The sequence below is a fragment of the Pituophis catenifer genome, unplaced genomic scaffold (assembly GCF_029215685.1).
Source record: "Pituophis catenifer annectens isolate HBS135680 unplaced genomic scaffold, rPitCat1.0.hap2 SCAF_1, whole genome shotgun sequence".
NCBI lineage: Eukaryota > Metazoa > Chordata > Lepidosauria > Squamata > Colubridae > Pituophis > Pituophis catenifer.
Window position 1 is genome coordinate 97,383,212 of NW_027256881.1, and position 27,526 is coordinate 97,410,737.

At 41.3% G+C, this 27,526-nt stretch overlaps 1 protein-coding gene across 1 annotated transcript; it reads left to right on the forward strand.

Annotated features, from left to right (window-relative positions):
- Positions 1-23,007, forward strand: LOC139308856 (amine sulfotransferase-like). Its single transcript, XM_070932780.1, has 7 exons — positions 1-24; positions 791-945; positions 2,855-3,063; positions 9,406-9,532; positions 17,499-17,593; positions 20,613-20,793; positions 22,106-23,007. The coding sequence occupies exons 2-7, from the start codon at positions 801-803 to the stop codon at positions 22,297-22,299; spliced, it is 951 nt and encodes a 316-aa protein (XP_070788881.1). The 5' UTR covers positions 1-24; positions 791-800; the 3' UTR covers positions 22,300-23,007.
- The last annotated feature ends 4,519 nt before the right edge of the window (positions 23,008-27,526 follow it).

The window sequence follows — 27,526 nt, forward strand, 5'->3', positions numbered from 1 at the left end:
AATCAGCAAGAAAGAACCATAAAGGTATTTCTAAAAGATTTATTCCTAGCATTAAGACAGATGATAGTAGTTTATTAGAAAATGTTTGATTAAGATGTTAATGATTTTAAGCTTCGTTTTAAAGTAGTTCTGTGACGTTTTACTATTAACAGGTATAGCACATACATTGTTTCATTTTTTTTTAAAAAAAGTCATGTGGATGCAAGGATCAAAAAATTCATACATTTGTTTAGGATTAAACCAGTTTGACTTCATATATTAACCAGAATATTAAACTGATCAGTGCTATTAAAAGGTATGATTAATGAGGCATGCATATGGTCATTAGAATAAAATCATTAGAAAATCAACTAGCTATGCACATCGATAATTACTATAAACTTGGAATCAGAAGGAGCCGAGTAGCATCTCACAAAAGCTTATGCCTCTTAATAAAAAGTGTTAATTTGGAAAGATGTTATCAGACTCCTGATTTGTTACTATCCCAGACTAACACAGTTCTCCTCATACAATGTATACAAAGAGTATACAAACTTCCTTGTTTTCCTCTTGATAACATTGAAGACCATAAATGTAACTTTTTGAGTTCCTGTTTTAACAGTTGTAGAAAAAAAAAAGTAGACTTTTTCCAGGTTGTTTTCTCTTGGGGATCATTGCTGAAGAAGGTTGCCAAATGTGAATTATTGAAACAATAATTTCAATAATTGTGAAGTGAGAGATCTTGACCCTCTGTTTATGCTGCTAGCATTAAGGAAGGGGAAAAAACCCTTTAATTTCTCTTTTATTGCAGCCCTGTTATTATGGAAAAAGCAGAACATGCAGCATTATTCAACTATAAAGGGTATAATTTAGCAAAAGAATTCATGAAACTTCATCTCGTTGAAGCACTAGAAGATTTTGAAACCAGGGATAGTGATATATTCGTAATCACTTATCCAAAGTCTGGTAAGAATTCTGTAATATGACATGAGCAATGTATATTTAAATTTCATACTGTAACTAATCTTTCTCTTTGGGAAGTTTCATTCCGCCCCTCTGTATGAAAGTAATATAGAAAGCTAGCACCCACCCCTCTCCTAGAAAAATGAAATATTCTAGAAAATATTAAAAAGGCAGAATATTATATTTTCCCTAAAGGAGAAACATGTTTCTAAAGACATAAACTCAGAGCCTCAGCTCCCTGCCCTCCCAGCAGATATTTTGGTGCCAACCTATCTACGAGACAACAGGCTGGCCCAGCTTATCTACAAAACAAAAGACCTTCATCCTCAGGACATTAGCCCTCACTCAAGATGCAAACCAGGACACAGCCATTAAGCCATAATAGGAATTGCCCAACACAGTTTCAGAACACAACCCTCTTCATTACATCATCACCCAGCAAGATTCAACCAAGCCTGGGACTCAAGACAACCTACAAAGTTACCCTGCATGGCCCCATGGGAGTCTGATAACCAATTAGGATACCTGCCCTTATACAGGAACCGGAAGCTGTAAGGCAAGCTCTGGAACCCAGAAGAGAGCAGCTGGCAGGTTAGCAGGTGCACGGCAGCCAGCTAATCTGGGTTCCATCGCGCACCAGGGTGCCAGACACCTAATCCAGTACGCATGCGCACTGGCCAGCTGCTCTCTTCTGGGTTTTGGTGCACACATGGGTGCCACCCAGCTGGTTTTCCGGCACACATGTGCCTGCCGGAACCCGGAAGAGAGCAGCTGGCCAGCGCCCATGTGTGCGACAGAACAAAGAAGAGCAGCTGGCAATGGAGCGCGTGCCCACAGAGAGGGCTCTGTGTGCCACCTCTCACATGCATACCATAGGTTCGCCATCATGGGCCTAGGACCTCAAACCATGTGGTCCTGCCCACCATTAAACCATCTTTCCAAACATCCTCCATGTTTCCAATGTTTTCCTCCCGACTTGGAACTGAACCCAGAGGGACATTTCTTCCAACACTTGTGAATAGATACATTGCACTGATTATGTTGATTTCGTTTGGAATTCTGTACATGTGATTGTAGCCTTTGTTAGTTCCCCTCTTCACAAATAAATGCCTTTATTTTGGAACTTGGTCTGTATCATTGAAATCAGGCATTTCTTACAGAACATGCCTTGCTCACAGAACAAGCCTCACATTTCTTACATGCTGTGCCTTGTTCACAGAACAAGCCTTATTAAATGCATGGTTCTACCTCCCCTTTGTTTTCTTAAGATTCTGGAGTATTTTCTATGCTGTGGCTTTGAAAAAACAATTTCCAAGCTCCTTTCTTTCTCCAGAGCTCTAGAGCTAGAAACAAGGAAAGAATGCATCTACAGTATGCAACAACCCTTCCTTCCTTCCTTCCTCCCTTCCTCCCTCCCTCCCTCCCTCCCTCCTTCCCTCCCTCCCGACCTCCCTCCTTCCCTCCCTGAGGAACTCTTGGATGATGAGCTCTAGAAGTAGCAAAAAATCATCCCTTTACTATGTAATTAATTCCTTCCTACTCCAACAACGGACAAACATAAGTCCCAGAGTTTAGAAGTTCGTACATATGGGGACATAGGTTTGATAGCCTAAAAGCTCTCTCTCAAACCGGATCATAGATTACCTCACTATATAATCAAATACTATTCTTATATACTATAAGCAAATACTATTTAAAACATATTTAAATGTAAAATGGAACATTTCTAGATTCTAAGTGAGTTTTCTCTCTAGGTGATGTACGAATATGCGATACAGCTACTTTTTTTTCTGCTTAGTGATTAATTATTTCTTAATTATTTCTTTGCTTAGTGATACAACTTTGGTGATATAAGTAATGTGAAACCCAGATAATTCCTTCAACTTTAAAACAAGTTGATTTTCATTTTTAGGAACTATCTGGACCCAGAATATTGTATGCTTGATTTTGTATGAAGGCCATCGGAATGGAACAGAAAATATTTCCATATCACATCGGTGTCCATCCATAGAAAACAACTTACACAATGTGGATATCACCGAGATGCCATCACCTCGTGTCCTCATGTCCCATCTGCCATATTACCTAGTTCCCAAGAAACTGAGGGCCAAAAAAGGAAAAGTAGGTCAATCTTGTTACTCTATTCTGACTATAAAATGAGTTAGCTGAAAAACTATAATGATTGTATAAGTATATGTGTATATTTATGTATATATGTTTATATTCATATAGGAGAAAAGCAGGAGAAAAGAGTACAGATTGTAGGAGAAAAAGCACTGTAATGCAACTGTATTTATTACCCAATTAGATAAAATCCTGAGTGCTTGAAAGAAGTGGAGTTTGCTCATTTTATATAAAAGTGGCTTGCCCTGCCAGTGTTGGTAGGAGTGTTCTTGGTAGTTCCTTGATTAGGCTATTGTTTATTGTGTGACTATCTAAGTTAGTGGTTTCTTGATTAAGATATTTATCGTTTGATTGCTAATATAGCCAATTACTGTATAGCTAATTACTCTAGCTCAATGTACTCTAATTCATGACATGGTAATGAGAATAACGTGACGTAGGGTCGTGGCGGTAGAGGAGAGAAACGCTCTCTCTCTGGTGTCGGATTTCTGAGCTTTTGGTGCCTTTTTTGGCGGAGACCGATCTTGGAGAGATCGGGAATAAGGAGAGGAAACTTTGGGGGAGGCGAGGAGAGGTGCGATCTCTCACCGCACCGCGAAGTTCCCTCATTCCAGACTCAGGAGAAGCCAGCGGCGCGATGAACGCAGCTGGCCCGGAGGCCCGACGAGCCGATTGAGACCATCGGGAGCGGAGGAGTGAGTACAGTGCAAGATCGTGGAGGGTGAGCAGAAAGCAAGAATCAATAATTTGGAATAATTTGGCGCAAATCGAGGAGAGAGTATTTTTCCAGAGGGGTAGTGTGAAAAGAGAAGATTTCAGAGCGTGAATGGGCAGCAATTGTAGAGGCGAGCAGAAAGGAAGAGGACGGAATATAGATCAGCAGAGAAAGAATAAAAAACACCAAAACACTAAAACAGCGAAAACGAGGTGAGAAGAAGTGGACTTAGATCAACTGCGGTGATTTGAAGAAGAATAGACATTCTTTGTAACCTCCTTTTTTGGCTGCCCTAACGGAAGGAGAGAGGTAGTTTGGCAAAGTAAAAACTGCAAACTGTGACTGTGCAGATTAGAGATCGCCATATTGAAATAGGAAAAGACTTCAGTGTAAAAAAAAAGAGAGAGACTTGCTTTTTCTTTTGTTGAAGATATAGCAAACGAGACTCATAGAAAACTTGAAATATACCATTCATATATAGTCCTTTTTTTATTTAGACATAGATAATTGTTACTGATTATTATAGATAAAATAGATAATTGTTACTAATATTTATTGGATATTTATTTATTTATTTATTTATTTATTTATTTATTTATTCTCTTATTTATTGGAATTAATTAAGAACTATAGCGAAATTTGCGCTTAATTTAAGTACTATAAGCATTATATTTACTAACTGATTATTAATTATTGAATACTAAATATTAAGTATTAAGAATTGATTGATTGAATAAGTCTTTGATTATCTAAATTGCATTTTTATATATATTTATACGTATATTAATATCTATATCGCTATTTTATATTATATTTATACTTACATTTCTGCCACATTTTTACAGAGTATTTTATAGAGATAATTAATTATTTAATTATTTAAAGATTATTTAAAGAAATCTGCTTAAAGGAAAGAGATTAAGTGAGTGAGAGATTACTGAATTGAATTTTTTACGAGAAGAAAGAAAAGAGAGAGAAAGAAATTATACAAAATTTGGATGGTGATTTGGGAGAAAGTTGATAAAATATTGCTGGAAGAACATAGAATTTGGAAAGAGATGACGAGTACTACCACAACAACGTTGAAGACAGGGAAGAAGATAACATCAATTTTAGCAGGAACAGTAGCCTCCCCAGTGTCACAGAAAACCTTGGAAGGAATGTTTGCGTCAGAGAAGCAACCCAGCACACCCAATATGCCAACAATGCAAGCCACATTAATAACAATTCAAGAAACCATGGCCAAAATGCAAGAATGTATGACCAGGAACCACGAGCAATCCAGAAAAGATATGGACGAGGTAAAGAGAGAAGTAAAGAACGATATCCAAAAGATTGATGAAAAAATGGATCTGATAGAAGAAATTATTCAAAAAAATGACCAAAGGATAAAAGAAATAGAACAAAAAATGGAATTGACAGAAGAAAAACTGGAAGCACTGGATACAAAAATGACAGGATTAAACAAGGAACTTGAGAACACAGTGGCACAGCTGGAAATGGAAAAAGCGGCATTTTACCTGCGTTTCCAAAATGTAGCGGAAGAGAGGGAGGAAGATTTGATGATGATAATGGCTGAGATGATTGCTGAGTCGCTCCAAAGAGAAAAGGACGAAATAATAAATGAACTTGATGAAGTGTACCGGGTCCATACAAATTACGCCCAACAAAATAAACTTCCCCGGGAGGTACACATAAGATTCGTAAGAAGAAAGGTGAGGGATATTGTATACAAAATAACAAAGGACGAACCTATGTTCTATAGGAATAAAGAAATAATTACTCTGAAACAAATTCCCAAAAGGATAAGAGATCTGCGAAAGGACTACTGGTTCCTGGCCACATTGCTAAATAGGAGATATATACCATGGGTATCTAGTATGTTAATGACAGAAATAGAAGCGGTAGAAATTCTATCAAATGATTGGGCGGATCACAACCCAATAATGATGACGTGAAAGGGGCAGCAGAAAAGGAAAAACAAATGGACAATGAATATACAATTGATAAAAGAAAAAGAATACAAGAATTATATGGAAAAGGAGTTAGAATTGTTTTACAAGGAAAATACAAAACAACACACCTCCCTACAAAACTTATGGGACACAACTAAGGCGTATGCAAGAGGCCTTACAATAGCATATAATGCAAAATGGAGAAAAGAGAGAGAAAAAGAATATAATAAAATACGAGAAGAAATTCAAAATTGGGAACGTAAATTGCAAGGGAAACCAGGGGTTGAACAAATAAGGGTAAAATGGATAGCGGCAAAACACAAGCTGAACATATTAGAACAAGGGAAATACGCAATTACTTTAAGATATATAAGGCAGAACTACTTCGAACACGCAAACAAACCAAGGAGGTGGTTGGCATACAGACTGAGGAAGGAAAGGGAAAAAAAGACAATTCAGAAGCTACAAGATGATGAGGGAAGGATCCATCAGAGCTTAGAGAAAAAAAAGGAGATAGTAGTCCAATATTATCAAAAACTCTATGAGAAGGACATAGTAACAATGGAGGAAATTGAACATTATCTAAAAGGAGAGGGAGTGCAAATACTAACAGAGGAAGAAAAAGAACTATTAGATAAGGAGATTACGATAGGGGAATTAAAAGAAGCGCTGAAGAGACAAAAAAATAATAAAACTCCGGGGACCGATAGTCTACCAACCGAGTTTTACAAAACATTTGGGGAATTATTAAATGGAATGCTATTAGAAATATACAATGAAGCGCTGATGGAGGCAAAATTACCAAACACATGCAAAGAAGCGTATATCTCCTTAATACCAAAAGAGGGGGCAGATACCACATTAATAAAAAACTATAGGCCAATTTCTTTGTTGAATGCCGATTACAAAATTTTCATGAGTATAATTGCCAATAGGTTGAAAAAAATATTACACAACAAAATACATCAGGACCAAAATGGTTTCTTGCCCACAAGACAGATAAGAAATAATTTAAGGATGGTAATGGATGTTTTGGAATATTACGAGGTGCATCCAGAGAGACAGGTAGCTCTGATCTTTCTGGATGCACAAAAAGCGTTCAATCAAGTAAATTGGCAATTTATGAAACAACAAATCAAAACAATGAATTTTGGAGAGAAATTTACTAAAATGATAACAGCAATACATCAGAACCAAAAAGCATGTATTTTGATAAACGGAGATCCAACAAAATTTTTTGGAATAAATAAAGGAGTAAGGCAGGGATGCCCGCTATCACCCCTACTTTTTATTTTAACCTTGGAAAACCTGCTAATTAGAATTAGGGTAAACAAAGAAATGCAAGGATTAAAGATTAAGAGAGAGGAGTACAAGGTCCAAGCATTTGCTGACGACCTGGTCTTCGTCATAGAAAACCCAACAGAAACAACCCCGAAATTACTAAAAGAGATTGAAAAATTTGGAAAAGTAGCGGGTCTAAAAGTTAATAAAGAAAAGACAAATATGATAACAAAAAATATGACAACAAAACAAGTAGAGAAATTAGTAAAAGATTCAGGATTACAGGCAGTTAAAAAAGTGAAATATCTGGGGATACATCTGACGGCTAGAACTATAACAATAAAACAAGATAATTATGAACCTTTAGTCCAGAAAATAAAAGAGGATTTAGAGAAATGGGGGAAATTAAGACTATATTTGTTGGGGAGGATAGCAGCAATAAAATCAAATATACTGCCAAGACTCCTTTATTTATTCCAAACAATTCCAATAAAATTGGACAAGAAATTCTTTGATAACTTGGATAAAATAACCACAAAATTTGTGTGGGAAGGGAAAAAATCAAGAATAAAACTAAATATATTGCAAGACGATAAAATTAGAGGCGGATTTGGTTTCCCGGCATGGCAAAAATACTACAAGGCTGCAAGCTTACTTTGGATCAAGGAATGGATAACTTTGGATAATCAAAGGTTGTTAAACTTGGAAGGACATGACCTGATGAAGGGATGGCATGCCTTTATTTGGAACACCAGGAATAAAATATATAAACACTTCAATAACCACACTATTAGGAAATCTTTAATTAATACATGGCAACAAATTCAACACAAACACTACATGAAAATCCCCGGCTGGCTATCGACAATAGAAGCAATAACTCACCCCAATATATTATCAAAACAAAAAATATTAAGATATAGAGAAATACTAGATAGACAGGGGAAACTGAAATCCAGAGAAGAATTAAAGGAACAAGGAATAGCAATAGACTGGTGGCCATATTCACAAATAAAGATAAGATATAGGAAGGATCAGGAGGAGGGAGGAATAGATTTAAAACCAAATCAATTGGACAAATTATTAGAATCCAAAGAAGGGAAATTAATTTTGAAAATTTATAAATATTTACTCGAATATGATTTGGCAGAAGAATTGGCCTAATCTCCTCCCTCTTTTAATATGTAAATTTTAATCTGTTTTTAAATTATTGGGGTGTTTTAATCTGTCTGGGCCAAAATGATTTAATTTGATTTTATCTGGTTTTAAATTTTGTGTATTTATGTATTTTATTGCTTGGCTGTTCACCGCCCTGAGTCCTTCGGGAGTAAGGCAGTATACAAATCAAAAAATAAATAAATAAATAAAATAAATTGGTTAAAGGGCAGATGATAGCCTGGGCGAGGAACATTGGGCACAGTACACAACTAGAAGAATGGGAAAGAGCATGGGAGAATAACTATAGCATGACAAAATCGGTAGCCAACAAAGAAAATCACTATAAAATGTGGTATCGATGGTATCTGGCCCCCGCAAGGTTAGCAAAAATGTACTCAAATGCAAACCTGACCTGTTGGAAGTGTAAAAAAGCACAGGGAACTTTTTATCACGCTTGGTGGCTCTGCCCAGAAATTAAGAAATATTGGAACAAGATAAAAACATGGATAGCAGAAATAACAGATTATGAAATTGAATTAGAACCCGAAATTTTTTTATTAGGTATGATTAAAAAGAACATTAGGAATGATATAAAATATTTAATACTTCACATAATAACGGCGGCTAAATTAGCGGTAGCACAATTTTTGAAAACAAATAGATTGCCAACCGATCAGGAGCTAATACAAAAGATATACACATGCGCAGAAATGGACAAATTAACCTTAGAGTTACAGGATAAGGAGGATTCAAAATATTTTACAATATGGAATAGATGGTACCAGTGGATAAATCAGAGGAGGCCAAATGGGTAGACATGAAATTTAGAGGAAATTAATATAATTAAAAAATGCACTGTCAGATAGATAGAAAATGAAATATGTCACTGTAGGTTTGTATATATGTATATATAATAATAGAAACTAGTTAGTAGTTGAAGTTGTTTATTGTATATGTATATGTAAATTTGTTTCTTGATTAAGTTAACTTTTAACTTAATCAAGCTTTTGTATGTTTTAAATGTTTTTAAGAATGAATAAAGTTTTCCTTTTTAAAATTAAAAAAAAGAGAGAATAAAATGTGGGCCAGTGAAATATACTTTATATCAGGAAAAGGGAAACATTTATATAATTTTATAAGAACGTTTTTCAATGTACTTTAGAACATATCTTCAGTTTATTAAAAATGAATGTATTTATTACAGATTACATATAATATATATTCTTGCAGGTTATTTACGTGTACCGAAATCCAAAAGACACTTTCGTGTCCTTTTTTCATTATATCAACTCATTCAGGGCAGTGGAAAATTCATTGAATTTGGAGGAATACATGGAAAGATTTTTATCTGGAAACGGTAAGATGGAAATAAAAACTTTAATTATCACAACACTGTCAAAAAGGTCTGGTTTGCTAGTGTGTCCCCTTGGAGTTATTAACAACAACAACACTCAGTTTGAAGCATTTCAGCAATAGGAGAGAACTTTACATTTAATGAATCCAAAGTTTCCCCATTCTCCAATGAAACTCCAGGCTAAATCTCACTTTGCACAGTTGCTCATATTGGTTTGTGTGTGGGGAAAAATTAAACACTCATAAACTTCCACCTCTCTCTATTAAAATAAAATCCATGTCAGCCAATGTAGCAATAAGGATCTAACGGGGTTCACTAGAGGAACTGCATTAAACAGTAATGGTGTAAATCTGGCCAGAGACAACATGTGACTTGGATGAGTTGGAAAACAATCCCAACTGAGTCATTTTTCAACTCAGGGCTATCATTAATTGTAACTGTCTTCAATGCCTTGCCTAACAATCCTCATTCCTGCTCTTCATGGGTGTTAAGCAACCGGGCTGGCAATTAAGCAGAGCAAGGGGTGCTTCTGTTGTGGGGAAGATCCTGGGAAGCCTAGTGCAGGCCCAGGCATGTGCTGCAACACTTTTATAGCCCACTCATGGCCTGCCCCGGGCCTCCAAGGCCTGTCCCACTCTCTGAGGCAGCCCACACTCTGCTTCCTAGACCTCAGCATCCCATAGGTCCCACAATTCATGATAGCTGCTCCCAAAATTGCAGCCATTTGTGGAATGGAGCAACACAACCTCCACTGTAGAGGAACAGGCTGAGGGACACTGTAGAGAAACATTGTAGAGAGGCAGAACAACCTGTTCTTGTTCCCCAATGTGATCTGCTCCGACATGATGCCCACTTCCTGGACACAGCCATATGGTTTTCACTGACTCATCAGTGATGGAGGTAGGAAAAAGGCCCACAGGGACCCAGTGGGACAATATCGTAAGAATATAGGAGGGGAGGCCACTACAGTATCCCTTGTAAAGGCAGGTGGATTGCAAAGAGCTCAAATTTTGTTCACACAATCATGGGGGCATGGTAGTAGCCATAAATTCGGGCAGGAGTTATAAGCTGCTCTGTAGGGCGACCCAGGGACCAATAACTGAGGCGAGACTAGGTTAAGATCAAACAGGAACTCTTTATTGCTAACTATAGCTTTAGAAGCTAATGAGAAACAGAGCAACAACTTTGGTGTTTGACAGCTATTTATACTGTAGCTGTCAAACTAAGTAACCAATGGGAAGGCGGTATTGTCCCGCTGGCAAGTCCGTGCACCTTAGCCTATCCGGGATGGGTGTCGTAAGTGTGAGGACTTCATCGTAAGTGTGAGGACTCAACACCCCTTCCCCCTTGGACGGAGCAGGCATAGTCGGCTAGATATGCTGGGTGCCTGCACATCAGATTAGACCTACGCAGTTTGGGGGCAGCGGCTGTAGAAGTTGGAGCTGCCTGTGTTGCTGGTGGAACTCTCGGCGACTCTTCTGGAACCCTGGATTCAGTCACGTCGTCGTGCTGTTCCCCAGGTAAGTCAGTCTCTGGTGGCACGTTTGAGTTAGGGGCTGCAGGTGTATAGTTAGCGACTGGAACCGTTGCGGGGTCATCTAGGCCGGTGAAGTTGTCCGGCCTGAGTGTTATTCGGGCTCTGACTTGGTTCAGGTGGCAGTGCCAGAGCCTGCCATCAGGATCTGGTAGGAGTAGGGCCTGGTGTTTTGTTCGACCATCCCGGGAAGCCACTTTGGATCGCCCGTAAAGTTTTGGGCATAGACAGGGTCGCCCACATTGAAGCTGCGGTGGCGACCGGTTGAGTCTGGGGGCTTCTCCGGCAAGTAGGCTGGGTGCAGGCGGTCGAGGTCAGTGCGGAGTCGTCGGCCCATTAAAAGTTCTGCAGGGCTCCTGTTGGTAGAAGGGCATGGAGTTACATGCTGTGCCAATAGGTAGCGGGCCACTTTCTCCGGCCAGTCCCCATGGTCAAAACGTGAGAGAGTCTCTTTGGCTGATCTCACAACCCTCTCTGCCAGGTCATTGCTGGCAGGGCAAAATGGTGCCACCCTGGCATGACGTATCCCGTGGCCTGCCAGGTATACTTGGAAGACAGCGGATGACAGTTGCGGGCCGTTGTCCGAGACAATGATGTCAGGCAGCCCATGGAATGGCAAAGAGTCTCTGTAGTGCCCTGATTAGGGCGGCAGATGTGGTAGATGCCATGGCGACTATGTTTACCCACTTTGAGTAGGTATCTACCACCACCAGGAAGGTTTGCCCATGGAACGGTCCGGCAAAGTCTACATTGATTATTGACCAGGGCGACTTTGGCATTTCCCACTCCTTAACTGGGGCAGCAGGGGTCGCTGGTCGGGATAGTTGGCATGGCTGGCACCCTGTGACCCAAAGGGCTTGGTCAAAATTTGGCCACCAGACATAGCTGTGCCCTAATGACTTCATTCTGACTATTCCCAGGTGCCCTTCATAAAGAGTCTCCAAAACTTGCTGCTGGAGCTTGGCGGGCACCACTAGTCTATTCCCCCACAGCAAACACCCTCACTGTACAGACAGCTCATGCTGTCTAATGTGGTATGACTTGAACTCAGGACCTACACTCCCAGGTAGCCATCCCCTGCGTACCCAGTCCAAAACCCTGCATATGGTGGGGTCTTTGGCAGAGTGGGATGCAACATCTGACGCAGAGATGGGCAGGTGTGAGGACTCAATGAGGAGAACTTGAGAACTTGGGAAGCAGGAGCGGGATCGTATAAAGAGATGGGCAAGGGGCAGCGACTGAGGGCATCGGCATGGGCCAGGAGTTTTCCCGGGCAGTAAATCAGTGAATAGGAGTACGCGGCTAGGAATTCGACCCAGCGCGACATGCGGGGGGAGAAGACCTGGGGCATTGGAATGTTGCCAGCCAGGATGCCTAAGAGGGGCTTGTGGTCAGTGACCAGGGTGAAGGGACAGCCATAGAGGTAATCATGGGAGCGCTTGATGGCTGCCACAGCAGCCAGCGCTTCCTTGTCTATTTGGCCGTAATTGCGCTCCGTAGAGGAGAGTGGTCTAGAATAGAAGGCAATGGGGGCCTCTCTGCCATCTGGGAGGGCATGGCTTAGAACGGCCCCAATTCCGAACGGGGAAGCGTCAGCAACGAGAACTAAGGGAAGGCTGTCAGTATATTGCACCAAGACAGCCTTGGATGTCAGGAGGGATTTGACAGCCAAAAAAGAGGCAGCTTCCCGGGGTCCCCAACACCAGGGGGTCTTTTTATCTAATAAACAGTGCAGAGGTTCGGCCACTGAAGCCTTGTGGTGCAAAAAGGAGCTGTAAAAATTTAAGAGGCCGAGGAAAGCTTACAAGTCTGTCTTGTTGTTAGGGGTGGGGGCCCTTTTGATGGCTGTGACTTTTGAAGGTGTGGGGTGTATGCCAGAGGCATCTACTAAGTACCCTAAGAATTCTACCTGTGGCACCCCAATCCTACATTTTATTCTTTTGAGTTTGAGACCAGCCGTTTGGAAGCGGCGCAGGACAGTCCTCAATTTGCTTTTGAGTTCTGACCGGCTGGAGGCGGAAATTAAAATGTCATCAAAATATGGAATGACTCCCGGCAGCCCATGCAGGAGTTGCTCCATAAGGCCCTGAAAAATCCCCGGGGCCACATTTATGCCAAACTGGAGGCGGCGGCATTTGAATGCCCCCCTGTGTGTAACAATGGTTTGGGCTGCAGCTGTGGCAGAGTCCACGGGGAGTTGCTGATAGGCTTGTGCCATGTCCAGCTTGGCAAAAATGGAGCCCTTGCCCAATGAGTGCAACAGGTGTTGCACTACGGGCACCGGATATGGGTTGGCCTGGAGCGCCTTATTGACTGTATTTTTGTAATCCACGCAGATGCAGATTGACCCATCTGGCTTGATGGGTAGGACTATTGGGGTCTCCCAAGGGGCATGGTCAGTGGGTTCTAGCACACCCTGCACTATGAGTTTGTCTAACTCTTTATCAACCAGAGGTCTGAGTGCACCCTTCTGGGCTTTAGCCTAATGGGGGCTGCCTGAGGGTCTAAATTGAGGGAGATGGGTGAACTCTTATATTCACCCAATTCATTGTTGAAGACGTCTACGAATTTGGCCATGATGTCTTCAAAATTATCTGGATTTGTTGAATGGATCCCAGTTATGCCAAGTCCCAAGGCGCCAAACCAGTCGAGCTCCAGCAGGCTGGGCAGCTGGTCTCGTACGATGAGCAGGGGTAGCTTGCCTGTAAAGGTCTTGTATTCCACCAGGAGCTTCGCGCCGCCCATGATAGGGATGTCATTCCCCTGGTAGTCTCTGAGGTGCACTTGGCATGGTTGAAGTGCACTTTTAGACATTTTTGGAGCTATTTTCTGCAAGGTGTTCCAAGAGATCAGGGATTTGGATGATCCTGTGTCTACCTCCATTTGGCAGGGGGTTCCTTCAATTGTCACAGTCATGTAAATTTTTTTGTTGGGGCTGATTTTGGCTCGGTGGGCAGACACCGCAGGGACGTTGTTACCTCTTGAGATGGCAAAGCAGTCACCGCTTGGCTTCGTTGTCTTTTGGAACGGTCTCCTTGAGGGGTTGGGCTGCGCGCTTGGCAGATTAGCCCGGCAGACTCTTGCCAAGAGTCCCTTTTTTCCACATCTGCGGCAGATGGTGGTTTTGAAACAACAAGCCGCCCTTGGATGCATTTCGCTGCAAACCTGACAGGGAGACCCTGCAAAGTCTTTGTCTGAGGTATTTCTTTTGCCCCTGAAGGTTTTGGGATGGCTAACTTCGTCCTCCTCTTCCTCAGTTACCTCAGAGTCTAGCTCTTCTGAGTGGACAGTGCTGGGTTTGCTGACAGGAGTGGCGGCTTGTGATTTGCGAATTTCTAAAGTGGACTTGCTTGACAGTTCGCAAGCCTGAGCTTCCTCTATGGCAATCACAAGGATAATATCTTTCTTTTCTAGCAAATGATGTTGTACCCTTAAGTCTCTTACACCACAAACAAACTGCTCCAGTAGGGAGTCTTCCAGTTTGGCAAATTCGTAGTTCAAGGTGGCAGTCCTGAGGGAGGCAATATAGTGATTAACAGATTTCCCCCTCAGCTTGCAGAATCTGCCTGAAAACGAACCTTCGAGTGATGCGCAATGGCGTGGGCTCGTAGTGGCGCTTGAGCTTTTCCCTCAGGACTTCCCATGGTACTGACTGGACAGGGACAGGGGCTAGCAGGGCCAGTGCAACAGCGAACATCTCTGGACAGCAGGCGTTTAAGTAATGCGCCCTTTTCCGGCTGCTGGTCAGTCCTGTGTAATCGTTTGCCTCCAGGAAGCACTTGAACTGAGCCTCATACGAATGCCAGGTTTCGGTGGCTGGGTTGAAAGGAGCGAATGTTGGAGGTGCCATCCTTATAAGGATGGGCTCTGTTTCTCTGTGAGGAATAGTTTGACGACGTCTCGTCGTTTAGTGATTCAGTCTTGTGGCTCCGTTGCCTGAGCCTGGGCTATCGACAGATGCAGACTCTGAGAGTGAGGGAGAGGAGTTGGCAAGGCCTCCCTCTCCAGGACCCTCCTCTCTGGCAATGCCTCCGGAGGACACCGAAGGCCAAAAGATAGGCTCAGAGCCAAGCACATATCCGCAGCCACAGGTGGACAGCAACGAAGTAGATAAGTGCTGGCTGGATCCTCAACAGCGGCACAGGGAGAAGCGTGCGCAGCAGAGGGGAAGGCATGCCAGAGATTAGCTGAGTCACTCGACCACACCCCACAGGGTATAAATGTGGGTGTGGTGGCCGGTTCAGTTTGTGACAAGCAAAAACTAGAAATAATCCATGATTTCTGCTTTACTGGACTTCTGCCTGCCTTGTCGGACTGCATTTGGACTAATCCTTGTATTGTTGAAAATTTGCCTGATTTATCGGAATGCTTGCAGTCTAATCTTTGTTTTGTGTGAGTAACGTCTGAATTGGCAACTAGCCACTGGGTTGCTGCCAGCTTTATCTTCAAAGATTTTGTCATGTGGCTTATTAACTCTGGGCCGTCTGTGGGGGTGCATGTGTGGGACGGGGACAGAACACTCAGCTAGCGCCTTGGCTTAGCGCTAGTGACTTCAGCTGCTGATCTACCTGTCTCCTCACGCCTGGGATCCCATCCTCGTCGCCAGTGCTCTGTAGGGCGACCCGAGGACCAATAACTGAGGCGAGACTAGGTTAAGATCAAACAGGAACTCTTTATTGCTAACTACAGCTGTAGAAGCTAATGAGAAACAGAGCAACAACTTTGGTGCTTGACAGCTATTTATACTGTAGCTGTCAAACTAAGTAACCAATGGGAAGGCGGTATTCTCCCGCCGGCAAGTCCGTTCGTCTTAGCCTATCAGGGATGGGCATCGTAAGTGCGAGGACTTCATCGTAAGTGCGAGGACTCAACATAAGCCCCTTCATTCAGTGATGTCATAATTTCAAACAGTCCCTGTACAAACAGTTGATGGCCCCCTGTACGCCTTAAAATGCAAAAACGATTGTTGGTATCCTTAGCAAGGTTCCAGAGACTCCGGGCGAGGGAAGGACCGACGACACCAGCATGAAGTTTCAGACGTTGCGGCCGGAGGTGCTGGGACAGGTCCTGCACACTCGACGGCCGTAGCACCGGCCACCCCAGCCGGGGACCGGAGAGGACAGGAGCTTCGCCTGCACAGGTCGGCGGCGAAGCTCAGACTGAACTGCGCAGGTCATTCCGGACAAGCAGGTGTCCCGCCTACTTGCGTGACTTCGTTACGCACATTGACTGTGATAGACATTTTTCGGACTAAGGGGAGAGGAGTGTTATGTCCTTATTTGGGCATCCGCCGGGGATTCGCTAATCCTCCGGCGGGAACTTTAAAGAACTGTCATTGGGCGGCTGAGCCTGCCGGAGCGTATTTAAAGAGCCCCGGCAGCCCAGCCGCTCGTCTTTTTCTTGTGCTTAATAAAGTACTGAATTGGACCAGAGCTGGTCGCGTCTTGACTCCCTGCGTCGATCCAACACATGGCCTGCCCATGGGCCTCCGAGGCCTGCCCCACTCTCTGAGGCAGCCCACGCTCTGCTTCCTAGACCTCAGCATCCCATAGGTCCCACAATTTATGGTAGCTGCTCCCAAAATTGCAGTCATTTATGGAATAGAGCAACACAACCTCCACTGTAGAGGAACATTGTAGAGAGGCAGAACAACCTGTTCTTGTTCCCCAATGTGATCCCTGGAGCTCCAGAGATCACGCTGGGGAAAGAGAGCAGGCCACTCAGTCCCGTGGGCTTCTGGAAGCCATTTGGGTCTGCCTTGGAAGCAGAGACCATTTTGGGAGTTGCTGCAATGAATTGATGTCTGCTCCGACATGATGCCCACTTCCTGAAAACAGCCATATGGTGGAGCCATTTTCATTATGTAGGAAGGCCACATGGTGGAGTAGCTGCTTCCAGAAGGAGATCTACAGCACCAAAATGGCAACTGATTCATCAGTGATGGAGGTAGGAAAGAGGCCCACAGGGACCCAGTGGGACAGTATGGTAAGAATATAGGAAGGGAGGCCACTACAGCGCCCTTGTAAAGGCAGGTGGATTGCAAAGAGCTCAAATTTTGTTCACACAATCATGGGGGCATGGCAGTAGCCATAAATTCGGGCAGGAGTTATAAGCCCCTTAATTCAGTGATGTCATAATTTCAAACAGTCCCTGTACGATCAGTTGATGGCCTCCTGCCTTAAAATGCAGAAACGATTGTTGGTATCCTTAGCAATTTTTTTCCATTTCCAAAGACATTTCCAAAGAGTTCTTATTCTAATTGTATAATGCATGCTGTTTAGAAAGAAGTGATCCTCAAAATCATTATGAATTACTGACATTGGCTTTGTGTATATAAGGTTTAAAAGAAAAATATTTTCCTTATAGCTCATGTGAGGAATCAGAATTAACTTAAGCACGACCATTCTTATTTCCATTCTCTGCTTGAACCAACAGTTTTTAGCAGTTTGATCTTCGATCATGTGAAAGGCTGGTATACACATCAGAATGAATTCAATATTCTCTTCCTGTGCTATGAGGAAATGATCCAGGTGAGACTATTCACTTCTTTCCCCCACTTACCATATTCTTCCAAGTATAAGATGCACTTTCCCCCACCAAAAGTGGGTGGAAATGTCTGTGCGTCTTATACAGCAAATGTTGATGAAGCCCCACCCATCCTCCGGCCCCCACTCTTTGGCCGTTTTTTACATCAGCGCATCGCATTTTTGGTCGGTTCTAGGTGGTGGGGATTGGTAGCCAAAAACGTAACATGCAGAGGAGGCCCAAAACACAATGTGTGGAGGTGGCGATGGCCTGGGCGATCACCACAGCCTGGAACAGCTTGTTTTCCTCCCCAAAAACTAATGTGCATCTTATACTCCGAAAAATGCTGTATTCTTTTGTCAAGGTCAATAGGATTCAGGGAATAGGCCTAGACAAATAGAGATGCAGCTGCAGGTACAGTTCGCTTTTATCTATGATTGAACTTTTGTGAATGTTCTGAACAACCTAACTTTTACATTTTTAAGGTCAGAAGAGTTCATGCTGTTTTTCTTTTCCATTCAACATAAACTATTCCAGTGGGTTTGCCAAGAACTTGAAAATCAAAGTCCTGCTAACTCTCTGCTTATGCAACTAAGCAGAGTTTGTAGAGCTGATTCAGACAGGGCTTTTTTTTTTCCTAAAAGAAGTGTATAGAAAAGGGACAAGGGAGGAAAAGGGTTTGTTCCAAAGCTTTTGGATAGATCAAGTTCCTGAAGATGAGATACAGGAAGAACACACCATTCTTCTATCCCTATTCTCTTTTCATCCTTCTTTAAGGGTTTGACAAGCGCTGCAGAAGAGAGAAGCAGCCGGGTTAAATGCTGCTTCTCTCCACTGCAGTGCTTTCTGGATGTGACTTAAAGGACCCAAAGCGGCAGCTCACGGCTGCTAAATTTCACTGTGCTGCACAAGACACTCTTCCGGCAGGCCACCAGCAAGAGCAGTGGTGGAGAAAAGCAGCCGGGCTGGGCCAGTGTCTCAGGAGAGCACGTGGAGCATCTCCCTAAGTGGCCAAGGCTCACCCAGCACCCACTGGAAGAAAAAGCTGCAAGATCTGACACGCCGGAGATTCAACCCAGCTGCTTCTCTCTGCCACAGCACTTTCACATGCTTGCTTCATGTATGTGCATGACAAAGAATGCAATGAAAATGACTTCATATAAGAGCATGCTTTGCTCAATTTGTTAAAAGGAATTGAGATGTGGTCAGGAGAAATATCAACTTAAGGTGAATGGAACTGTAAATACGTGATGAAACAAGAAGAGTTAGCATTAAGATTTAATAAGTGCTGTGGATTAAATACAAATGAGAGTAACCTGTATAACAGAAGCACATTTGTTGAAATGATTTAGTCATATTAATCAGGATCAATTACATAACAAATATTTGAAGGAACACTGAATGGATGCAGAAGAAGGCAGAGAAAATGATAGTTAGATGAAGCTGATAAGATTGGAAAGGTATAGTGCACAGTATTGATTTAGCTTGATTTAACCATCTTTCTATTTCTTTCTCTCCTGGTTGCCTTATTCCTTTTCTGTGCTTTGCATAACATTACTTGTTCCCAAAGGAAAAAGCATGATGGGAATGGATGTATACTAATCAAATGGTTGATTAGTTGGTTTATATGGTGTCCAGCTCACTATAACATTTCTAGATGAATAATGTAAGATATAAAAAAGAAATACAGAGCTGAAAATACAACTGAAGATCTATAATTGTTGATCTGAAGAAAATATATACATATAAGTATCTGTATTCGTCTATTAGAAAACTATCAAGAAAACATTAGGATAATACTGACCCTATTAGGATGGAGAAAAAGCAGTAGGGTATCATTGGGCACGTTGGTGGATGATCTTTGGAGGGCTCGGGATAGGGGATGCTCCTCTATCCTGGTCCTGTTAGATCTCTCAGCGGCTTTTGATACCATCGACCATGGTATCATGTTGCACCGGTTGGAGGGGTTGGGGGTGGGGGGCACCGTTTTGCAGTGGTTCTCCTCCTACCTCTCTGACCGGTCGCAGTCTGTGTTCTGTTCAACATTTATGTAAAGCCGCTGGGTGAGATCATCCATGGCTTTGGGGTGGAGTTCCATCAGTACGCTGATGGCACTCAGCTGTACATCTCCACCCCAGGCCATCCCAACAATGCCCTTGAAGTGATGTCCCGGTGCCTGGAGGCCGTGTGGGTTTGGATGGGGAGAAACAAGCTCCGACTCAACCCTTCCAAGACCGAGTGGCTGTGGCTTCCGGCATCCCGATATAGCCAGCTGGTGCCATCGCTGGTTATTGGGGGCGAATCATTGGCCCCCATGGAAAGGGCTCGCAACTTGGGCATCCTCCTGGATACACGGCTGTCTTTAGAAGAGCATATGATGGCCATGGCCAGGGGGGCTTCTTATCAGGTCCGCCTGATACGCCAGTTGCGTCCCTTTCTAGATCGGGACTCCCTATGCACGGTCACTCAGGCACTCGTCATTTCCCGCCTGGACTACTGCAATGCTCTCTACATGGGGCTCCCCTTGGGGTGCACCCGGAGGGTCCAGTTACCAGAATGCGGATGCGCAGGGGATTATGGTATGATATGTTGTGTTTTACTGTGGCTGTTCACCACCCTGAGTCCTGTTGGAGAAGGGCGCTATACAAATTAAATAAATAAATAAATAAATATAACATGTCCCATTACATCAATACAGGTGTGTCTGTATGTGTTTACATCTATGTATGTATGTGCATGTAATTATTTACAATACATACATACACACATAACTTGCTTCATCTGAAATTGATATAGATGTAGTGGGAAGTGCCTATTGTCCAGGATCTCCATCCAATTCATTTCCATCAGTGTTTTATCTGCATAAAGAAAGAAATGACACTTTATAAACCTTTTTAATGCTCTTCTATATAATGTTTTCACTCGGAAATCAATTCCATTCTGTTCAGTGGAGCTTCCTCCAAATTAAGGGTATTCAAGGGTATACTGTAGAAATATTCCAAAAGCAAATAATTTTTCTTCCAGGATCCCAGAGGCACAGTACTTAAAATATGCAAATTTATTGGAAAAGAGCTGAGCAGCCCAGAAGTGGACAAAGTTGTGGAGATGTCTACATTCAAGAACATGAAAGCTGATCCTAGGGCAAATTATATGAAAACATATGAAGAGTGTTTTGGACGAAAAAACGTAAAGCATATACGCAAAGGTAATACCGACAGAACAAAATCAAACTTTGATATTTTCCCTCTCTTGCATCTAACCATGGGACAAAAACACTTCAGAAACCACTTCTTTTTCTCTTGTGTCCTCAAGACATTGACTTCTTGTCCCCAGCATATACCTGAGGTAGTTCTACGTCATCCTCAGTTTCTCCAGTGTTGAATGAATATCTCCACTTCTTCAGCAGGCAAAATCTATGTTAGTTTATTGTGGTGGAGAGGTGAATTCTGCACTCACGTTATTCCTGGGGGTAGGTTCAGTTCAACTCCCATTGGTCACTAGAAAGGACATGGCCTCAATTCTCTAGGCCTATCAGGGCCATTCTGGCTTGGACAGTGAAGAATCCAATTCTTTCTGATGAGGCTTTTCCCTGAATCTCCCAGATCTTGAGATGTAGCTTTGAAAGGGAGCTGAAGAGCCTTGATAGTACAAGGGTTTAGTGCACCCTGTTATTAACACAGCTGCCTGCAATTTCTGCTGGTTCGAATCTCTCCAAGGCTCAAGGTTGACTCAGCCTTCCATCCTTTCTAAGGTAGGTGAAATGAGGACCCAGTTTGTGGGGGCAATAAGCTGACTTTGTATAAAATATACAAAAGAATGAAGGCTATTGCTTAAAGCATTGTAAGCCGCCCTGAGTCTCCGGAGAAGGGCGGCATATAAATCAAATTAAAAAAAAAAAAACAAAAAAAAACCAGGCTGAGAGGTTGTGTTGGAGGAGAGAAAGAAAGAGGGAGAGAAATGGGAGATGAAAAGAGAGAGAACTGATGTCCCTGCAACTTGAGCAATAGCTGGCTCTTCACTGCTGTGCCCCACGACCCCTTTGAGAGGATTTTCTGCTCCTTCAGAAGTGCAGCTTTTTATTTATTAGGGTTTGATCCCACCTTTATTACCTTGTTTCCCCCAAAATAAGACATAAAAGTTTGGGCTCAATTGTGTTTGTAACTCAAGGACTACATGTATATCCTCTTTCTGCTGAAAAAATTGTCCAAAGTAAGGTATTACTATAAAAACCTCAGCTGTGACTATTGCTGAGTCCAAAACTCATTCTTTTACTACTCCTGTGATGAATAAAAGTGCTATGAGAGAATAAAGGTAGCAGCTGGATCTTGTGGGAAGACAAAACAGTGGTTCCAGAATTGTACTAGATACACAGAGCCAAAAGGATGATCATCACTGGTGGGACCTTCATGGTGGGCAGGTCTGTGAGGATTCAGCATCAATGCTGGGGCTCTTTTCAGGAGGACAGACTACAGGCTAGGACTAATAATTGATTCTTCAATCTGCTCCTTTTTCATCAGGAACTGTTGGAGACTGGAAGAATATTATGACAGTATCGCAAAATGAAAGGTTTGACAATATTTTTCAAGCACAAATGAAGGATATACCTCTCAAATTCATTTGGGATATAAAAGAAATACAATCTACTCAGCATGGGAAGCGGCAGGAACCTCTCCAGGAGGACAAAGAGCAGAAATGTTCAACACAACCATAATACGTATATGTACAATAGTTTAAGCTATCACAATACACCTATGTATTTTCTGTATGTACTTATGTGTATTGTGTGCATAACTGCTTTCTTCTCAAAGTTGTTTCCTGCTTTCCTGCAACCTTAAAAAAACATGGCTTTTGGTAACCCCATCTTTTTCTTTTTCAAAATATTGAAAACATCCTATAATTTATCACCACAAATGGGTCAAGATATACCAGAATGATTTCATAAATATTTTTCAATAGAAACAAATGCTTTGGAGGCTGGGAGAAATGACTTTTGTAATGAGAAGAGATTAAAGATATGCTAATCAATTTTTTTTTATGGGTCAACATGATGGTTGCTTTGATAATGGGAAAACTTTTGGAACAGCACCTTTATATATCTTGGATATATTAATTTTGTACTGCTTGATTTTATAAAAAAGATGAAGTTAGGGAAAAAATATTTAGCACATTTGGTTACTTACATCCTACATCCAACAACTTTAAGTAATACCTATGGATATAGATCATGATGTAGAGGCCAAGTCAGAGGGTACAAGTGATCAGGTTTCTCTATAACCTGATCACTAGTTCTCTAGTTTAATAATAAGTTTAAAAATTAATTGCAGTTGATATCATATGGATTTATTTTTCCCCTAAGTTCTTCCTTCTCTTTCCATATAGTTTCTTGCCAAACATTATCATTCTTCTTCATTTATTTGATCTGCCTCACTAATAAAATTATTCAAAAATTAGTTGATCAGATATATTTCATTAGGGTTTTTTAACTTGTTGGAATTCTGCAACTCTCAGTGGTTTACAAATATTAAAACACTCAATCATCGAACAATAAGTCATCCACAAGCAAGCCAAGATTAGTCCACCATGCAATGGCCAATAGTCCATAAAACAAATGCAAAGCTGCTCCAGCAAGTAAGTCCACTAAACCAACTCAAAGTCACCAGGCAAAACTAAAAGTACCTCCACGGGAACTCACTGGTCAGGAGAAGTTCAAAAGTCCAGCAGGAAGCATGAACAAACACACAGCCATAAATCATACACGTTGTTGCCAGCAACACCTCCCTCTGCCTGCCATACTAAATAGCTTACTGGTGCTTCCTATCAAGAGGAGTGGGGCCTTCTCCTGAGTACTCTGGCAGACCTCCGTTTCTCTACCCTGCGTGCTCTGAGATCCATCATGGAAGACAGCTCTTCCCCATCCTCTTCACTTACCTGCAAGCTGTCCCCAGAAGAAGCCTGTAATTCTCTTTCTCCTGGCGGTTCAGGGTCAGTAATTAACCTTGTTCCCAAAATGCCCGGAATAAACTCATCCTCCCTCAAGTAGGCCTCCGAAAAAGAGTCAGAGGAATCGTCCAAGGGAGACATCACTACTCCCCATGGTAAAACAGTAATATAAAACATATGGTTATATAGTCTTATGGTTACCAATTTTGGCCAGGCCATATAAATTTGCAGCAGTTTACTTCCCACTATTCAAGTTACTATCAACATTTAATATGGAACAGATTCTATAAACTAACCTGAAATTCCAACAGCAAGTATGAGGTTGTAATTGAAGGTATGATGGAAAGCAAGGTAAACATTACCTCTAGGTTATCCCTTTGACCTGATTATCAAACTATGAACACATCACTAATGATATAAACCAGATGTAAGTTTTATTAACAGAATAAAACACATCTGACTTGATTCACACATCATGTTTAAACTATAAACTACAGCTTGCAGATAAAACTGGCTAAAATGCCAACCTGATAGTTAAACCAACCAACAAATCAAACATGCTCTGTGTGAATTAAATCCAGGCGTCCGTGCTAAATTCAGTTTGCAAGATACTTATAATTTCTCCCAAGTAATCTTCCCATGCTTTAATGCACATTGGGTTATCCTCTGAAGATTTGGCTTTTGGCACTATTAAACCTGCTTTCAAGGTAAAGATCAGATCTGGGATCCTCCAGACAATTTATGGGAAACCATATTTAAGGTTGAGAGGTTATGGAACATGGAGTCACAACTATCAGACGAGGTCCAGCTAGAAATCCAGGCCACTAAAGTCATATGTAATCACTTATTTTTTCATTCCTCATGTTCATTATTGAAATTGATACCAAAGAGAGGAAATGTTTCATTTTAAAAAGGAAAGGAAACAATAATGTATAATTAATTAAACCGCATTGCACTTTTAAAAACTCTTATCTTTGAAAATCATTTTCAGTACGTATCCAAACTCCTAACCTCTTGCAAGCTTCTCTTCTAACAGGAGTTTAGATCGGGCACAGTGTGTGATGCTGCAAAGAAACACAGAACCTTTGAGTAAATTTAAAATTTGAGCAGATTTAATGTTTAAAAAGTCACTTATTTATACTATTTTTATCCCTTACATTCAAATCATAACATCTTGCAAAATGAGATATATTTTTATGTGTAATAAATTGGTTCAGAAGTTATTCCCTCCCTGTCCGTAAGTTATCTCCTCCCCACTTCGTTGTCCCATGGTGGTGAATTGTCCCCACATCCAGGGGGCGGGGACCACTTGTTATGCATTCAGACAACCGGGCATGCCATTGGCACCGAATTATCATCGGCAACTCGTCAGCGCCAATCCATGAACACTGGCCCATTGGTGCCAAGCGCTCCACACCGATCTGTTGGCGCCGACCAATCCACACTGAGTTGCTTGCACCGACCCACCCATGCCGAGTTGTCCTACACCTGAGACGACACAGTAAAATCCAGTTGAATCCAATCCTACATTTGCTGATACCTAATGCGGACAATCTTGCCAAACCAGTCACAAACATTCTGACTGGCTCAAGGTTGACTCAGCCTTCCATCTTTCTGAGATTGAAAAAAATATAAAATTTTTCAAGAATAATGCACCCTGTTAAAATTATTTGACAAAGGCAAAGGGAGGGCTCCTTGCATGATCTCCTAAAACACTTTTAACATCAGTTTCCACTAAATTCTGTGGAATACTTTAAAATCCCTCTTTCCTTTCTATCAAAGAGTGGTCATACCAACATATATTTTTATTAGTTCTTCTCAAATTAAGTTCAAAAAGTTTCTCCATGTCCTGGGTATATGTACCAGCTATAAAAATTCCAACTTCCTTGTTTTTCTCTTGGTAACACTGAAGCAGTGATGAAATCCAAATTTTTTTACTACCGGTTCTGTGAGCGTGGCTTGGTGGGCGTGGTGTGGCTTGGTGGGCGTGGCTTGGTGGGCATAGCAGGGAAAGGCTACTGCAAAATCTCCATTTCCACCCCACTCCTGGGGATAGGATATTGCCAAATCTTCATTCCCACCCCATTCTGGGCCCATCCAGAGGTGGTATTTGCTGGTTCTCCAAATAATCTGTTTAATAATTCTGTTTATGCTGCTAACATTAAGGAAGGAAAATAAACCCTTTAATTTTTCTTTTATTGCAGCCCTATTATTATAGAAAAAGCAGAATATGCAGAATTATTCAACTATAAAGGGTATAATTTAACAAAAGAATTAATGAAACTTGATCTCCTTGAAGCAGTAGAAGATTTTGAAACCAGGGACAGTGATATATTCATAGACACTTATCCAAAGTCTGGTAAGAATTCTGTAATATGACATGAGCAATGCATATTTAAATTTCATACTGTAACTAATCTTTCTCTTTGGGAAGTTTCATTCTGCCCCTCTGTATGAAAGTAAGTAACCCTTCTTGTTGGAAATCATTCTGCATTTAGCAAAAGGTAATAGGTCTGCCAAAAGGGCATGATTTATTTTTTAAATCTGGTATTAGTGAAGCTAAGAGAATCTAAGAAATCCTCCATATTTGTATCCTTTACTAACAAAGGGAATTCTGCGCAATTATGGTTTTGTTTAAAGGATATTTTGAAAGTATTAAAGCCAAATAAGGCTCCCCATTCAAGAGCTTGGTGCTCTTTACTATTCACCCTATCACTTCCTCCATATTCTGACTCACCTCTGTCAGAATCTATATTCGTAGATTTTCTTAATAATTTCTTCATCAGTAAGTGTCTTTTCTCCTTTCCAATTTTTAGCAAATACAATTCTAGCCGCCGTTAGAAGGTTTACAATTAAATATTGCAATTCTTTATTATATGTCTCTGGTAAGATCCCTAATATAAATATCTCTGGTTTAAAGTCAATATGTCTCTTCGTCATTTTTTCCAACCACGTGTGTATCTTAATCCAATATCTCTTTGCTTCTCCGCATGTCCACCATATATGGTAATAAGATCCTGGAGTCTGATGGCACTTCCAACATTTCTCCGATTTATTCTGGAACATCCTGGCTATCCTCGTCAGGGGTAAATGCCACCTGTAAAACATCTTATACAAATTCTCCTTATATGCTGTTGACATCGTCATTTTATAATTATGTGACCACAATTTTTGCCATTTCTCTAAATCAATACCATAGCCAACATTTTTCCCCCATGCTATCATTGCTTCTTTAACTTGTTCTTCTTCCAGTTTTACTTCTAACAAATATCCATACAACTTTTTAATTATATGATCATCAGAGCCCATTAAAATCTTATCCAAATTAGTCAAAACATTATAAAAACCTTTTGTTTGAGATCCTCTTGATATCTAGAAAATATTTGCATGTATTTGCATGTATGAAAATCAGTCCATCTTACATTCCTGATCTTCTAGATCCTGCTTTAATTTAAGTTCACCCTTTTCATCCAATAATTCACTATACCTAATAATTTGTTCCCTTTTAAATATTACTGGATTTGAAAAAGCTTCAATTGTAGATACCCAGACTGGAATCTTCAAATAGTGATATTTTTTGACCTCCTCCCAATTCAACCATAAAGCTTCAGGTATCTGATGTCTTCTAAAATACCCTTGTATTTTTGTTCCTTTGTATCATAAAAAGGCATGCCACCCCATCAACAAATCATGTCCCTCCAAATTCAATAATCTGGTATTTCTCAAAGTTATCCAGTCTTTAATCCACATTAAACTTGCAGCTTGGTAATACAATTCAAAATTAGGCAAACCAAAACCACCCCTAACTTTAGCATGTTGTAACAGCTTTAGTTTTATTCTCGCCTTTTTCCCTTGCCAAATATATTTCAATATCATTTTATTTAAATCTACAAAAAATTCCTTACCTAACTTGATTGGAATTGTCTGAAAGTACAAAATTAAGTAAAAAATTCTGGGCAGAATATTCATCTTAATAGTTGAGATCCTACCAATCAAGG

Excerpts from the sequence above, each read along its gene's own strand:
- LOC139308856 (XM_070932780.1), top strand. The coding sequence starts at position 801 with ATGGAAAAAGCAGAACATGCAGCATTATTCAACTATAAAGGGTATAAT. Across the intron at positions 3,064-9,405 it reads TGAGGGCCAAAAAAGGAAAA|GTTATTTACGTGTACCGAAA; the intron begins GTAGGTCAATCT and ends ATATTCTTGCAG. Across the intron at positions 9,533-17,498 it reads AAGATTTTTATCTGGAAACG|TTTTTAGCAGTTTGATCTTC; the intron begins GTAAGATGGAAA and ends TTGAACCAACAG.